The following is a 14,874-nucleotide window of genomic DNA, read 5'->3' on the forward strand; positions in this document are numbered from 1 at the left end:
GCAGGGGCGTGGGTGTAGGAGGGTGCGGACAACGGGGGATGAGTGTGTAGTGTAGCGAGATGTGGACGAAGTGAAGTGGGAGGGGGCGAGGGTTGCTCCAGTGTTTTAGAGGGAAATCAGGCATAAACACAACTCTGACAGTGGCCAGCCAGGCTCACCGAACACACCACCATCCCTCTCTCCCAACACTCCTCTAAAATAGCTAACCCAACACTTCTGCGGGGGCTCGTCGGGCACTCCAGCGCTCACCTAACACTCGTCTCCTCTTGTGGACACTACTGCGGCACTCCTGCAGTACTCAAGGGCCACTTCACCGCACACTTCTACTCCGTCTGTATGTCCGTTTGTCTATGTACGTCTGTATGTCCGTCTGTCTACCTATCTTTGGTGTATTTCTGTCTGTCTGTCGTTCAGTGTCTGTTTAGTGGTTTGTCTGTGGGTGTCGCTTTAATCTCTCTCTCTCTCTCTCTCTCTCTCTCTCTCTCTCTCTCTCTCTCTCTCTCTCTCTCTCTCTCTCTCTCTCTCTGTGCAAACAATTTCTCTTTTTACCTCGAGTCGAGTTTTGCACAGCCGGCTTTTTTAGGTTGCTTAAGCTTCTCCATCAGCTCCTCCCAGCATTGCCTTATCAAACTGCCCTCCCCTCATCCTTCAGAGTCACGACTATCACCACCACCACCACCACCACCACCACCACCACCATCATCGTGAGGACGCCCCGGCCAAAACACGGAGGCTGGTGGCGAAGATTGTTTTGTCCACATCGCTTACCATCCTTCTCCTCACCCGCCGCGACCTCTCACGTAACTCCTTCTTCTTCTTCCCCTCCTCCTTCCTCCTCAATACCGCTGTTCCTTGTACCTACCCACCTACCGACACTCACACACTCACACACACACACACACTTCAGGCTATCTATAAGCAGCAATGATCATACGTTTTTTTCCTCTTGATATTTCTTGCGGTTTTCCTCCTCTCTCTTTAATCGTTCTATTATTAAAATGCTCGCTAGATTTGCAGTGCTTGTAGAGTTGGTGAAGGATAGACTTCTTCAGAGAGAGAGAGAGAGAGAGAGAGAGAGAGAGAGAGAGAGAGAGAGAGAGAGAGAGAGAGAGAGAGAGAGAGACTTGTGCTTCACTCGTTAAGAAAGCATACAAATCAAACACAAGCACACACACACGCACAAGCACACTTACACACACACACACACACACAAACACACACACACACACACACACACACACACACACACACACACACATTCACATCGGTAATATCGCGTCAGGTACGTATTAGCAAATATGTACACAAAATAAGCTCACTTTAATCTGCTCGTAAATAAAAAGTTTGTTTGTAATATTGATGAGATTTTACAATTTAATAATCATCGGGACATCCACGTTAAAGTAACTCAAGCGAATAAAACTGCAGGGCGGGGTTCAGGCTTGCTGGCGGCTTACAGTGTGGCCAAAAATGGTTTTGCTTACTGTGTTGCAGCAAGCGAGCGGCGTTCCTCCTCGGTCGGTCTCGCTACTACCTCGTCCCTTCTCGTACTCGGTCTCGGCAGATCGTGTCCTGTCCACCCTCTTCTCAGCTCCATTGCCTCATTCGTCCCGTGGTCTCCGGCCTTGCTACATCATCCTAACTCGCCCTTGGTCCCTCTCCCCCCTATCTCTCTCTTTCGTGGCTCGCTGGGTCTCCTCCTCACTACTTCCTCCCTTCTCACCATCGCTATATTTCTTCGTCGGCGTCACAGTCTCGTTCCTGCGCCATGTACACCTGTATTCTCGTGTGGTGTTGCTGTTTGTGATGTGACGACGAAGGCGGCATCCATAGAGGTCGGCCGGTTTGGCTTATTTACTTTCCCTACACGTGGCAGGGGTCGGGGGAGGTATTATGAGAGAGAGAGAGAGAGAGAGAGAGAGAGAGAGAGAGAGAGAATCCTGTTCGGCTGAGGCTAAAGATCGCGGGGGGTGTAGGAGTACTTGTTCCTTGAATGCATAAAGATGGCCTAATATCGCCACCTTCACTCATGCACTATATACTTCCCCACCTCTCCACTCCGCCTCCCTCCCCTCCCCACCCCGTGCTTCTGTGGGACTCGATTTCAACACCATTCCCGCGCTAAGTGTCCCTCATTGTCAACACTTCTCCCCGGTAACTCCACGCCTCTTCCACACGCGGTTTTAAGAGACAAATGTATCCCTGTCACCAAGATCCGTCGGTATTTATTTAGCGGCGATATATGGCTGGCTTTGAGAGTCTTGTCATTCCCCTTTGGAACCTCTACAACCCCACTTCTGACCCCGCTTAGGGAAGGTCGAGGAGAGGTTGTCGCTCCCTTACACCTGTTGCACTCCCAACGACCCGCCTTACACCAGCTGACGCGTCGAGGAGGCCCACAGGCTCGTCATAGCCCGGCCGGCGACAGTGAGACCAAGGGACACGACGTGTTTGATGACCGATAAGCCAACTACAAGGCGACGCTCAAAGGAGGAGTTGGGCGAATCAGCCGGCGGGAGACAGCGAACGGAAGGACACGCCACGAAGCCTCAGGGGATCCGATTGCCGATGGTTGGCTTGGTCGGATGAATAGTGTGTGGTATCGGCCGCCCGGATCACGGCAGAGGGGCGGCTATAATTGATGAGAGAAGAAAGAAACGTAACGGATAACCGTGCGAAGATGGTCCCTGCAGAGAGAGAGAGAGAGAGAGAGAGAGAGAGAGAGGTTGTGGGGAAGGTGATCTTTCTCTATTACATCAACATATTTCACACGCTTTTGTCGCCTGTCATGCAATTTAGTTGTGGATGTTAGTTGTGTATGGTTTCATTTTATGCTTGCATGTCTGTCTTTCTGTACCTACTTCCGTGCGTGCGTGCGTGCGCATGCGCGCGTGTGTGTCTGTGTGTGTGTGTGTGTGTGTGTGTGTGTGTGTGTGTGTGTGTGTGTGTGTGTGTGTGTAGGTGAGTGTGGGTGTATCTTCAACTGTCAACTTTTTCAGAAATCGAGATCTGTTTGTCTTCTTTGTGACGCAGACCATTAAAATCTTCCTCCTCCCTTCCCTCCATTCCTCCTTTCTTTCTTTCTTCCTTCCTTTTCTCCGCGAGCCTGGGAACGAAGGAGGCTCAGGGTGGAAGAGGGATGAGGGGAGATAGGATAAGAAGGAGAGAGGGAGGGCAGAGGAAGGGAGGAGGGCTGGAGGGAAGGTGAGGAAAGGAATGGGGCTTGTGGCAGTCGTGCATGTCCTAATCATTCCCACAGAGGAACTCCCTCGTCTATTCGTCTGTCTGTCTACCCCCCCCCCCTTTTCTGCCTCTCCTTTACCCCCTCTTCTTTTTCTCTCTCAAGTATCAAAATAGTTACCCAAAGAAGTCCAATTCAATATCCACACGCATATATTTTTTTTCTATGAACAAAACGGTTTTGAAAAGAGAGAATATACGCACACACACACACGCATTATATATATACCACAGGAGCATGAGTGTGGGGACGAACGTGGTCTCAGATGACAAACTGGTGTGAGCGGGAGCTGTAGGTGCATTGTGTTCATCCAGGGGGCCTCAGAGGCAGAGGAGAGGAGCGGAGAGGAGAGGAGAGGAGAGGAGGGGGAGGAGGCGGACCGTGAAGGACACTCTGAAGATTACTGGGTGAAGGGTGGGGTGGGGGAAGAGAGAGGGAGGGATAAGGGAGAAGGATGGCTGGGGTGGAGGAAATGTGTACACCTTCGAACACTACTTCTACTACTTGTGGGAAAAGTATGCAGTCATGGGCTGTTTTGGTGATCGACTTGCTGGGAAAAAGAGGAGGAGGAAGAAGAAAAAGAGGAGGAAGACGAAAAAGAAAAAGAAAAAAAAAAGAAGAAATGGCGGAAGAATAGAGAGAAAAAAGACTTCCAGAAATGCCATCTGAAGCCAAAGCGAGAGAGAGAAAACACATGGAAGGAAGACAGAGTTTGAATGAGACGAAAAAAAAAAAAAAATCGAAAACTCAAATAGGAAGAGGAGTTAGAATAATACATACACGATCTTCCCTCTTACTCTTCCCTACATAAAACATCGGTAATTCCTCATCTCCTCACACTTCCCCATTGCCACCCTCCACTAGCATACCTCACACTCTTCCACACATTCCGATTTCACACTGCTAAATCTTCTCCATGGGCAATCCACTTTCTTCTCCAAACACACACACACATACACACTGCCCTCTTTCCTTAACTCTTCCATAATCGTCCCCTTCTATCGAGCCATCCTCCTCTTTTATAATTCATTGCTACTCTTCCACACATTTCTTCATTCCTTTCCCCCCTTGTGATCCTTCCTCGCCGCAGCCTCCGTCGCAACCCCGCGGCAGGTGGAAACCAGGGAACGATGCCAAACAGGTCCGCGTTATCTCAGAAACTATGACATTTCACCTCCGACGATGTTCGCTAATTTATTTTTTTATTCGTGGTCGTTCGTAGATCCATCATGTTATTTTTCTTGTGTTTTTTTTTATGTTTGTTTTTTTGTTTTCTCGTTCGGCCTCTAACTGGTGATAATGCTGCTATCTGCCATTGGTTTTAATTATAGCTTTGGTTTCATAGCCTTTTATTTGTTTTTATATATCTTGATGCATTTTCTTTTTTATGGTTTTAGGTCTATGTACTGCCTGTTTCAAGTCCTAAATCAGTGTTTCTGGTCCTCTTCTCATTGCGGACAGTAATCGTTGTGAACTGTTGTAATTTGACCCAGTGTCCTTATGAAGTGTCTAACGCCTTGCTGATCTCTTCGTGTTTCAGCCGAGCCATAAAGACTAATCCCGATGTGCTGCCAACGACACCTCTCACGCAACTGCTGTGGGATGACTTCTGGGGGACGCCCCTCACCCACAGCGGCTCCCACAAGTCCTACCGTCCCCTCACAGTCCTCTCCTTCAGGTGAGTAATTCTTAACTTCGGTATTTATTCTCTTTTCCTGTCCCTTCTTCTATATAATAGTTCCATTCTTCCCTCCTAAAGTTGCGTTTTCTTAACTGTTACCAATCGTGAAACAGACTGTCCCTCGGTCTTTTTCTTCTGGTGGGTCCTTTTCTTCATATTTATCTCTTCTTCCCTATCTCCGTGTCTCATCCTTCATCCAAAATCAGCGTTTTTCCTCAGTGTTGTCCTTAAGATAGCTGTCCAGTCCTTTTTAGATTGAAAAAGTAACGTACAAATATATGAATCAGAAATATTTGCACACCTATGTGTATTACTTCCCTACAGCTCAATATTGTAAGACTATTCTCACTCAGACAAAAATTATCATTACTTGGGTTGAAATTACTCGATTACAATCTCATTATAATTTGGCCACTCATTTTCCATATAGGGCGTAATACTTCCATTGCCTTTTACGCCGCCAGTGTTCTTGTGTCCCTCATTGCAATATCTCTCCCTCAGACTCAACTACATGGTATCGGAATTCCACCCTCGGTCGTATCACGTGACCAATGTGGCGCTGCATGTGGCGGCGACGGGCCTCTTCGCCGTGTTCGCCCGAACCTTGACGCCGCACGCCCGCCTCGCCCGCACGGCAGCGCCCCTCCTCTTCGCCGCCCATCCCATCCACACCGAGGCCGTGGCGGGCGTGGTGGGCCGGGCGGACGTGGGTGCCGCGATATTTTTCCTCGGGGCACTGCTTTCTTACATGCGCTACTGCAACTGCGGGCGAGGAAATGGCCTGCCTGTTGGCTCCACGGGCGGGCGAGTTGGGCGGCGGGCGTGGTTGGGGGCAGCCCTTGTGTCAGCCACCCTCTCCATGCTGACCAAGGAGCACGGCATCACCGCCCTGGCAGTGTGCGCCGCCTACCACCTCTTCGTGCACGCCAAACTCAGGCCTCGCGAAGTCTTCTCCGTCCTCACTGAGGTGAGCATGATCATATCCCTTGGTCCCCTCCCTGCCTTTCCCATTCTTTCTTTTGTATTCGCAAGGTTAATTCAATGATGGAACTCACAACAAAAATTTCATCTCATACTGGATTCATTCTAATGGCAAGGCATCTATAGCTATGATGTACAAGTAGTACGCTAGCCACATAGATTAGATATGAGGTCATTTTAGGTATTATTTGACAAAGATTTCTCTTCCCTCTAGCAATACTTGAAAACCTATCATGATGAAGGTTTTAAAGTAGAACAAAATTAATTATTATTTTGAATACGTAGAACATTTCTTAGTGAACAACTCTAGCATTTCATAAATAACTTACCAGCTGTAAAAGATATATTACTAACACGGAAATGTAATATAATGGAAAATAAAATACTGGCCACAGACTAAGTATCCATCATCATATTTATTTTTTTTATAGTTTAACATTAAAAGAAGATCCAGGAGAGACAGTCATCGTACACCACGGCTCTCCTATGACTCAGGCGTTTTCCTGAGCCAAGCCACATAATAGTGACACACTGAGTCGTGGCGGTAACAGTAGCTTGTTAGGTGGCGGCTGTGGTTAAGATGGCGGCTTTCGTGGTGAATACACCTCTCTTCTCTGTTTTCTCTATTTTTTTTTTGCCTGACTCATTCACCAGACACCTTCTAAGTCCTATACCTTCTATGGTTCTTCTTTCTTTCTCACACCCTTTTAACCATCCTTTCCGCAAATTCCTCCCCTGTCCTTTAATCTTTCTTTCTTCAAACGACCTCCATCCCGAGTACTGAGACAGGTAGACAATACTGCGGAGGTCTCTGGCTAATTGTCTGGATCCGATGAACAGTGGCCACTTTTGCATGTATACACGTAAACCTATAATAGGTCAGGCCTTGAACTGCACGGCAACTGTTAAAAGGGGGATAAAGAGGAGGGGGAAAGGAGAGTGCAGATTTAGAAGGTGGTGAGAGGAAATCGCTATTATAGTCATCACGATAATTCGGCCAAAAGCAATAAAGATAATTTTTGTAATGACTGACAATTGTCCTTTCATTATTTAGTGAAGTAGGTATGAAAGCAGAATTTTACTTCAAATAATTGTGGCTTATCGTAATTCTTCCTCGTCTAGTTTGCAGGAAATTAAACTACTCTAACTTTGTCTCTCGTTCTGCTTTCATGGAACACAGAAAACAAGAGGTGGAGTTGCGCAGACGCTCCCAAGATACAAGTGTCATGGAAAATTCCATTAGCTCTATGCAGTGAGGGAGTTGATTCCTGACCTGCCCAGCCCCTCTCCTGTTATGCCTTTGACCCCCTCCCCGCCCCCTCAATGGCCTCGCTCTCCTCCCCCCTTCACCATCCCTGCCTCGCTCCCTTCCTACCGCCGCCAGACACTGCATGGCCGCCTCCGCTGCTTGCCTGCCTGTCTGAGTGTCTTGCCCTTAGGGTGTAATGACAGAATAAACAAAAGTGACGGACGTTTGCATGACTGAACTACTGGAATAATCCTTCTCCTCTAAGCGCCGTGTGGGAGAGGCGAGGTCGAAAGCTGTGGCGTGAAGGAGATGGAGAGAGACAGGGATGAGAGAAGGGGCAAGGAAAACTTTTAGTAATCGCTGAAGTATAGAGCAGAAATGTTGTACGTATAAAATTCGATTCCGCTCATGAGGCATTTATATAAAAGAAATTTCTGTGAGAGGGAGTCCAAGGGAGCCCCTGTTAAGTTCGTATCTGGAGTAAATTCAACAACATTGTCAGTGTTCGGAATAGGAAATTTGTCCAAGTTAAGACCAAAAATCGCAGCTTGGCAAATCAGCGTGTTACGGAGAGAATCCCCAAGTGACAATTTCCCACACTCAAATAAGAATAATAAGTCATTATGAACAATATTTATCAAAGCATACGAACATAAGACGACAAGAAGTCTGGAAATTGCATTTTAGAAATTCATGCATCATGTCGGAGGCTGCAAATTCTCACGCCAACAGTCCGGCTGTCACTAGCTGTCATGGGCACGTAATGTCTTTCTGGCGGTGTGAATTTAACATCAGAGGGTTGCTTGCCTTCATCTCTTTTGCTTTGAGGGATATCCTTTAACCGGCCCTAAACAATGCCACCACTCATGCCGCCGGGATCCGCAAGCCGAAGATACTTTTACTTCAGGCGTCAGATGAATCGTAGGAAACTGGACTTGAACTTACCAATACAACATATATTATAATCTTAGAATACAAAACACACACACACACACACACACACACACACACACATGTTCCAAGGCTCAGCAGTTCGCCGTAATTGGTGTCATAAACGGCGAGTGCAAAAACGGAAAAAATCTTATCCAGATGATGTTGCCAGAAGAGAAGAATCGGAGCGCTCAACCACGCGTCACCAAGACTCTTCATTACCACTCTAACACCGACCTCGCGACGGCCCGACACCTCCTTAAGAGCACGAGGCACACTGGCATGCGGCTGCTCCCTCCCAAACAAACGTCCCATAGCAGTACTATTCCCGTTGCCCAAGACTCGCCCTCTCTCTCACACACTAGACACCCAACCCGGATTTAGCACTGCCAGAAGGGCGGACACAACATTACGATCAGTTCTAGAGTACCATTAGAAAACAACTTGGCTTCCTTAATGTTTTATAACGTGAACAGAAAGACAATAACTATTCTCGTTAAGTCCATTACGCCGCTACCGACAGGAATCCTATGTTTGTGGAGGGTATAAAAGTCCTGCTGGAGGTGGCAAGAGGTAGCGCTGTGACCCTCCCGCCGCCCAAGTCACCTCCAGGGTCCTCGCGGGTGAGGTGGCGCGTCCCATTATTATTCAGAATATATTCACCCCCGTCTAATACTCAGGACTCGTTTGCCGATAGTCTGCTTAACGACAGGGAAAAGAATTCCAACCAGAATTATACAAAAAAGCCTGGAATATAGGAAGTTCACTGAGGCGATTCGGACACCAGTGGCGTTGTCAGAGAAAGAGAAAGAGAGAGAGAGAGAGAGAGAGAGAGAGAGAGAGAGAAAAAGAGAGAGAGAGAGAGAGAGAGATTCACCATATTACTTATTGGCATTTGACTTGCATGACGCCGAGGGTTTGCCCAAATGACACCACCATCACCACCACTACCTTCACCATCAGCATCACTACCATCACCATTACCCCCGCCACCGCCACAACCACCACCACCATTACAATTACAACAACAACAGCGTCAACAACAATGGCAATAAACTTCCATTACCATCACTACTACCACCACCACTACTACTACTGCTGCTACTGCTACCACTGCTACTACTACTACTACTACTGCTGCTGCTGGTCCTGTTACTACCACCACTACCACCAGTACAGTTGTTGCTGCTATTGCTGCTACTTTAAAAACACTGGTCATTTGCATCACCATTGTCATCACTACATCTCTGCCGTCCGTCTACTCTAGTCCCTTCGTCTTTCTTGCCTTCCTGCCCTTCCTCGCTCTCTTTCTCCGCCACCACTACCACCACCACCACCACCATCACCATCATCACCACCACCACTCTTATTCTTCACAGCCATTCTATATCTGCTAAAGTTACATTCCACATTTTCGCATCTATTACTGTAGGATACTGGAGGACAGCAACGCCTCGTATCCTTTTCAAGTAACTTAATGAATTTTTTACTTACATGTTAAGAAAAGAAAGTTCAAATAATAAAAAGGAAATGCAGTTTATTGTATGTTACGTATTTCCTTGCGTATCATATGTATATTTTTTTCATCGGCAAGAAAAATGAGTTGGAATGAAGAAGACCACGATAGATGGAGGAAGAGGAGGAGGAGGAGGAGGAGGAGGAGGATGAGGAGGAGGAGGAGGAGGAATCCGAAATAATTTACGTAGGTGAGGCACAAAACAAGTTCTGGTGAAAGAAATAGATGGAAGAGAAGCGGAGTTGAAAATTAGGGAAAAGATGAAAGAGATATGTACGGATAGGACTGGAATAAATGAAGGGACGATAGAGATGAGTGAAGAAAATCAATGGGAAGAAAGCCCCCGGCGAAAAAAAAAAAAAAAAAAGAAAATTGACGAGACTGAGTGAGCGAAAAGAGGAGGAATTAGAAAAATTAGGACAAGAAATATGAGATGATAATGATAAAAAGTAAACACCAAGGGACAGACTTAATAAAATAATGTATGAGGGAAGGCAGTTGGGAGATGTGACATATAAGAACCTAGAATGCATAGAAGAAAACGTTGTAAATTAATGTGATTGTAGAAAGTTCACTGAATGGATTAGTTAAGTTGCGTGTGTGTGTGTGTGTGTGTGTGTGTGAATTTTCTTCTCTTTTCTTTTTTTCCTTTGCTTGTTTGTATCAAGTAAAGATTTATTGTAATTTTATGCCCCCTGAATTAATAAGAAATGTGCACAGTTCATAGTACGCAAATTTAGTCATAGCATATTGCAATGATGATGCCTTTCAAGAAAATATTAATTCAGGTTTCCTTATACAACATCCTTAACTACAATACCCTGACAGACATGTAGATAAAATAAATAAATCGACAAATAAATAAACAAACAAGTAAAAACAAGAATAAATAAATGTACTGTTTTGATCCATTCACGTCAAATAAAAACGCTGACGAAATTATTACTAGCGGTGAAGAAGCTTATGCATATCTAAGTGACCCAAGGAGACGCACTAAACAAGTACCGCTTCGCCAGGCAGGTCTTGTGGGGGTGATAGCAGCGGCGGCGGTGGTTGTGACTGTCCAGGCCGTGATGTGTGAAAGTCCATGGAGGAGTTATCGATGGAAAAAATTTTCACTTTACTTGTGTGTGTGTGTGTGTGTGTGTGTGTGTGTGTGTGTGTGTGTGTGTGTGTGTGTGGGTGTGTGTGTGTGTGTGTGTGTGTGTGTGTGTGTGTGTGTGTGTGTGTGTGTGTGTGTGGGTGGGTCGGTGGGTGGGTGTGTGTGTTTAATTTGTGTCTCCTCTTTTGTTAGTGTTTATTTTGTTGGATATGTTTTACAGTGAGGATAAAACATTGAAATACAACAAAAACAGTTACTACTACTACTACTGCTACTACTACTACTACTACTACTACTACTACTACTACTACTACTACTACTACTACTACTACTACTACTATTGCAGTTACTACTACTACTACTACTACTACTACTACTACTACTACTACTACTACTACTGCTACCACCACCACTACTACTACTACTACTACTACAACTACTATACTACTGCTGCTGCTGCTGCTGCTACTACCACTACTACTATCACTACTACTACTACTACTACCACTACTACTACTACTACAACTACTACTACTACTACTACAGCAACAACACAACTATTACCACTACTATAACTACTAATAGCAACACTACTATTACTATCTCAAAGCGTACCACCATTTGATTCAAAATAGTGTTTTTCTTAAATAGTAAGAAGAAAAAAAGAAATTTCCCACTAAACTATATGATTTGCATACTATATCATTTGGCGCACATTACTTATATTACTCACAGAATATTTCATTATTTATTATTCATGAAAATTCAGATACATAATACTTTAAAAGAACCATATCCACACACACGGCGACCAAGACCATTATAAAAATACAATAAAAAAATATATATAATAATGTAAAAATCTTTCTGACAAGGTTCATAGGAGGATAAAAGTAAATGTGCTAAAAAAAAAAAAAAATAGCGAAAAATCCTCAAACTACTCTTACTTTCTGTTTTACTCTCTATCTTACGAGTTATGGTGGCGAGGACGAGAGGGAATGTACGAAGAATGAAGGAAAAAAGCCTGTAGAAGACGGGAGGGAGAGAGAGAGAGAGAGAGAGAGAGAGAGAGAGAGAGAGAGAGAGAGAGAATGGTGGCCAGCTCACTAAAGGAGATGGGTGGGGACGGCTGGGTGATGGGTGAAGTGGATGGGTGGAGTTAGTGTGTAGAATGAGTGGGTGTGGAGAGTGGGTGGAGTAACTGGGTGGCGGACGTCAGTCAGAAATGCAACTTTAGTGTGGCTGAAATGAAGGGAAAATGAGGGAGGAAGAGAAGGGGGCAGCTCTGGCATAACACGTCCAACTAATTACGCTTCTTTATAGTCTCCTTAGTAGCAGCACTGCCAGAGAGAGAGAGAGAGAGAGAGAGAGAGAGAGAGAGAGAGAGAGAGAGAGAGAGAGAGAGAGAGAGAGAGTAAAAACGACAGGTGTTCTTAAAGACAAAGACGGAGGTATGTAGATCAAAGTAAAACGAACGAATAAAAACCTCCAAATAAGCTGGAAAGAGAATGCAAGTTTTATAGAGAGCAGTAAAACACTTCCACTTATGTATTACGTGTGTGTGTGTGTGTGTGTGTGTGTGTGTGTGTGTGCGTGTGTGTGTAAGCGCCGCGTGTGTAGAATGAGGAAGAGGGCGTGTCTGCGGGTCTTGGTGACACTGGCTTCGGGCTACGTAGGGTGTTTGGTGAGGGCGAGTTGAGGCGAGGGGAAGGAGGTGAATGAGACAGCGAAGGGAACAGAAGGAGCCACCAGAAGGGATCCAGGCCAGGAAGAAGAGGGGGGGGAGGAAGGGATGAACACCAGGGAAGGGATGGTAGGGAGGAGGACAGAGAGGAGGTTGGAGGGAGTATAGTATAGAAAGGAAACCTCATACACTACCATGACGCCCATGTGGGTTAATGAGTCGGGACGTCTCTGTAGAATATGAGAGGGTTTCTAGGGCGGCCTGTGTGCGTGTGCGTGTGCGTGTGTGCGTGTGTGTGTAGGTATTACGTGTGTGCATGTTACAGTGTACATACATGTGCGTTCACCAGGCAGTATGCGTGTGTACGGTGCGTGTGTGCCTAAAATGATACGAGGTGTTAATTGCTGAGTTAGCGCTGGAGCGTTAGGGGTGAAGGGCGCGGGGTGACCGTCTGGGTGGGATACGGCGGACTGGGGCGGGGAGGGGCCTGTCGGGATGGGGCGGACAGAAAAAAAGAAGACGGGGTGAGGCAGGATGGCGGGGTGAATGAAGCACTACACGGGACGGGGCCAGGGTGGGATGGGATTGGGTGAAGCAACGGGACGGGGTGCGAGGGAACGGGGCAGGTCAGAGCGGTGTGGTGAAGAAAGGGGCGGGGCAGGACGGGGCACGAAGGGAGCGGGGCAGGGAGGGGCGGGGCAGGGTGGAGCGCGGATAGGTAGTCTCCCCCCGTGGTAAATTTACAGACTCATTATCTGTCATGTTGCCCCGGCTGTGAGACACCCTGGCTCCCGCGGCCCCTCTGTGTTTTATTGCGCCTCACACACGGCCGCCCAGGACCTCCCTCACCTCCTCTTCCTCGTACCCCTTGCCCTAATCCACGTTTTCTTCTGTCCTTCCCCTCGTACTCATCTTCGTCCTCCTCATCGTTCGAGATTAATAGAACCTCAGTAACATTATCGGATCAACACTATTATTTCAGACTATTATTTCTAGCCTCTGAAAAATTCTACTTTCATTTTTGTTTCGCTCGACATTATTTTGATGTCGGATACTCTACTAGCTTGCACGTCCAGCCACCACCACCATCACCACCCTCGTCACCACCACCACCACCCTCATCACCTCCCTCCTAATACTCTACATTCTCTCCCTCCTCCCTACTCAGCGAACCTGAACACAACAATTTCGCTTGAAAGGTAATTTTCGATCGCAAGCGGTTATTACACAATATATAGGCTCCGTTGCTGGCCAAAAAGTTAATACGAAAATTCTACAATGTCCAACACCACTATGTACTTAAGGATGAAAAGCAACGCTACCGTGCTGAGCCTGTCCTCGTAACATGCTGACACACTCTCGCTCACACACACACACACACACACACACACACACACACACACACACACACACACACACACACACACACACACACACACACAGACGCAAAACACAAATGCAGGAAACGTGTACAGAGGCTCACATCCTCATTCGTGTTGGGACTGTTTGTTGTGTGTGTGTGTGTGTGTGTGTGTGTGTGTGTGTGTGTGTGTGTGTGTGTGTGTGTGTGTGTGTGTGTAACCTAGGCTGCGTCTTTGGTTCTGCTGCTTCACTTATGCTTGTTTTTTGCCGCTGTTCACATTAGACAACATCTCTGTATCTCATTCCTAACGCGGCCGGCGATTTAAGGTGATCATTTTAATGACAGTTTTCGTCAGTACGTGTGTAGCGATGTTCTCATGACACCTCCGCTCTGTTTTGCTCCAGCGCGATCACTTCTTCATTCTTGCTCCGAATACCTTCTCTAATAGGTATTATTTTCATGGAATTTATGAGGGGAGAATATTAGATTTATTAATTGTAAGCGTACTCGTTCATCTTCTTTTTTCTCCCTAGCATCCTGTTTGTTTTCTTTTTGGTTATACATCATCACGCCGTTCATGTAATGACCCCCGGGCGACAGGCGGCGGGGAAAGACATCATCGCCAATGGGGTGGCCCGGCGGATCAGTTTTGGGCACGAAGAGGCAGCCTGAGCTGCAATGCAATACAGTGACATGTAAGATATCTTACTTTTGAAGATTGTTTCCGAGTGTTTAGAAAAGTGACGGTGTCCAATATACTTTCTTCCTGAGTACATAAAAAAAAAAAACACACACACACAAATGTTACCTCTTCCTTCATCTTCTTCAGTCTCAGAAGTCCTGATGAAGAACACCCACACGTCAGGAGAAAATCCCAAACCTAAATGAGGGATTTCAACAGGGAAAAAAGCAAAGATCCACTAAAAAGTGGGGGAAAAAAAGTGATGTTTACTTTGATACTCTACAGTTACACGTTGTGTGGGCGACAATAATAAAATAAGCAAATAGGCAAATAAATTAAATTATATATATATATATATATATATATATATATATATATATATATATATATATATATATATATATATATATATATATATATATATATATATATATATATATATATA

The 14,874-nt window shown here is 45.9% G+C and overlaps 1 protein-coding gene across 1 annotated transcript in view; it reads left to right on the top strand.

Annotated features, from left to right (window-relative positions):
- The first annotated feature begins 3,478 nt into the window (after window positions 1-3,478).
- LOC135107240 (protein O-mannosyl-transferase TMTC2-like) overlaps window positions 3,479-14,874 on the top strand; it is a 54,765-nt gene continuing 43,369 nt past the window's right edge. The window contains exons 1-5 of the mRNA XM_064016900.1: window positions 3,479-3,517; window positions 3,556-3,655; window positions 4,106-4,161; window positions 4,735-4,919; window positions 5,424-5,889. Of these exons, the coding sequence (XP_063872970.1) occupies window positions 3,479-3,517; window positions 3,556-3,655; window positions 4,106-4,161; window positions 4,735-4,919; window positions 5,424-5,889 (846 nt within the window). The remainder of the gene's footprint in view (window positions 3,518-3,555; window positions 3,656-4,105; window positions 4,162-4,734; window positions 4,920-5,423; window positions 5,890-14,874) is intronic.

Source organism: Scylla paramamosain, chromosome 15, assembly GCF_035594125.1.
Source record: "Scylla paramamosain isolate STU-SP2022 chromosome 15, ASM3559412v1, whole genome shotgun sequence".
NCBI classification, from domain to species: domain Eukaryota; kingdom Metazoa; phylum Arthropoda; class Malacostraca; order Decapoda; family Portunidae; genus Scylla; species Scylla paramamosain.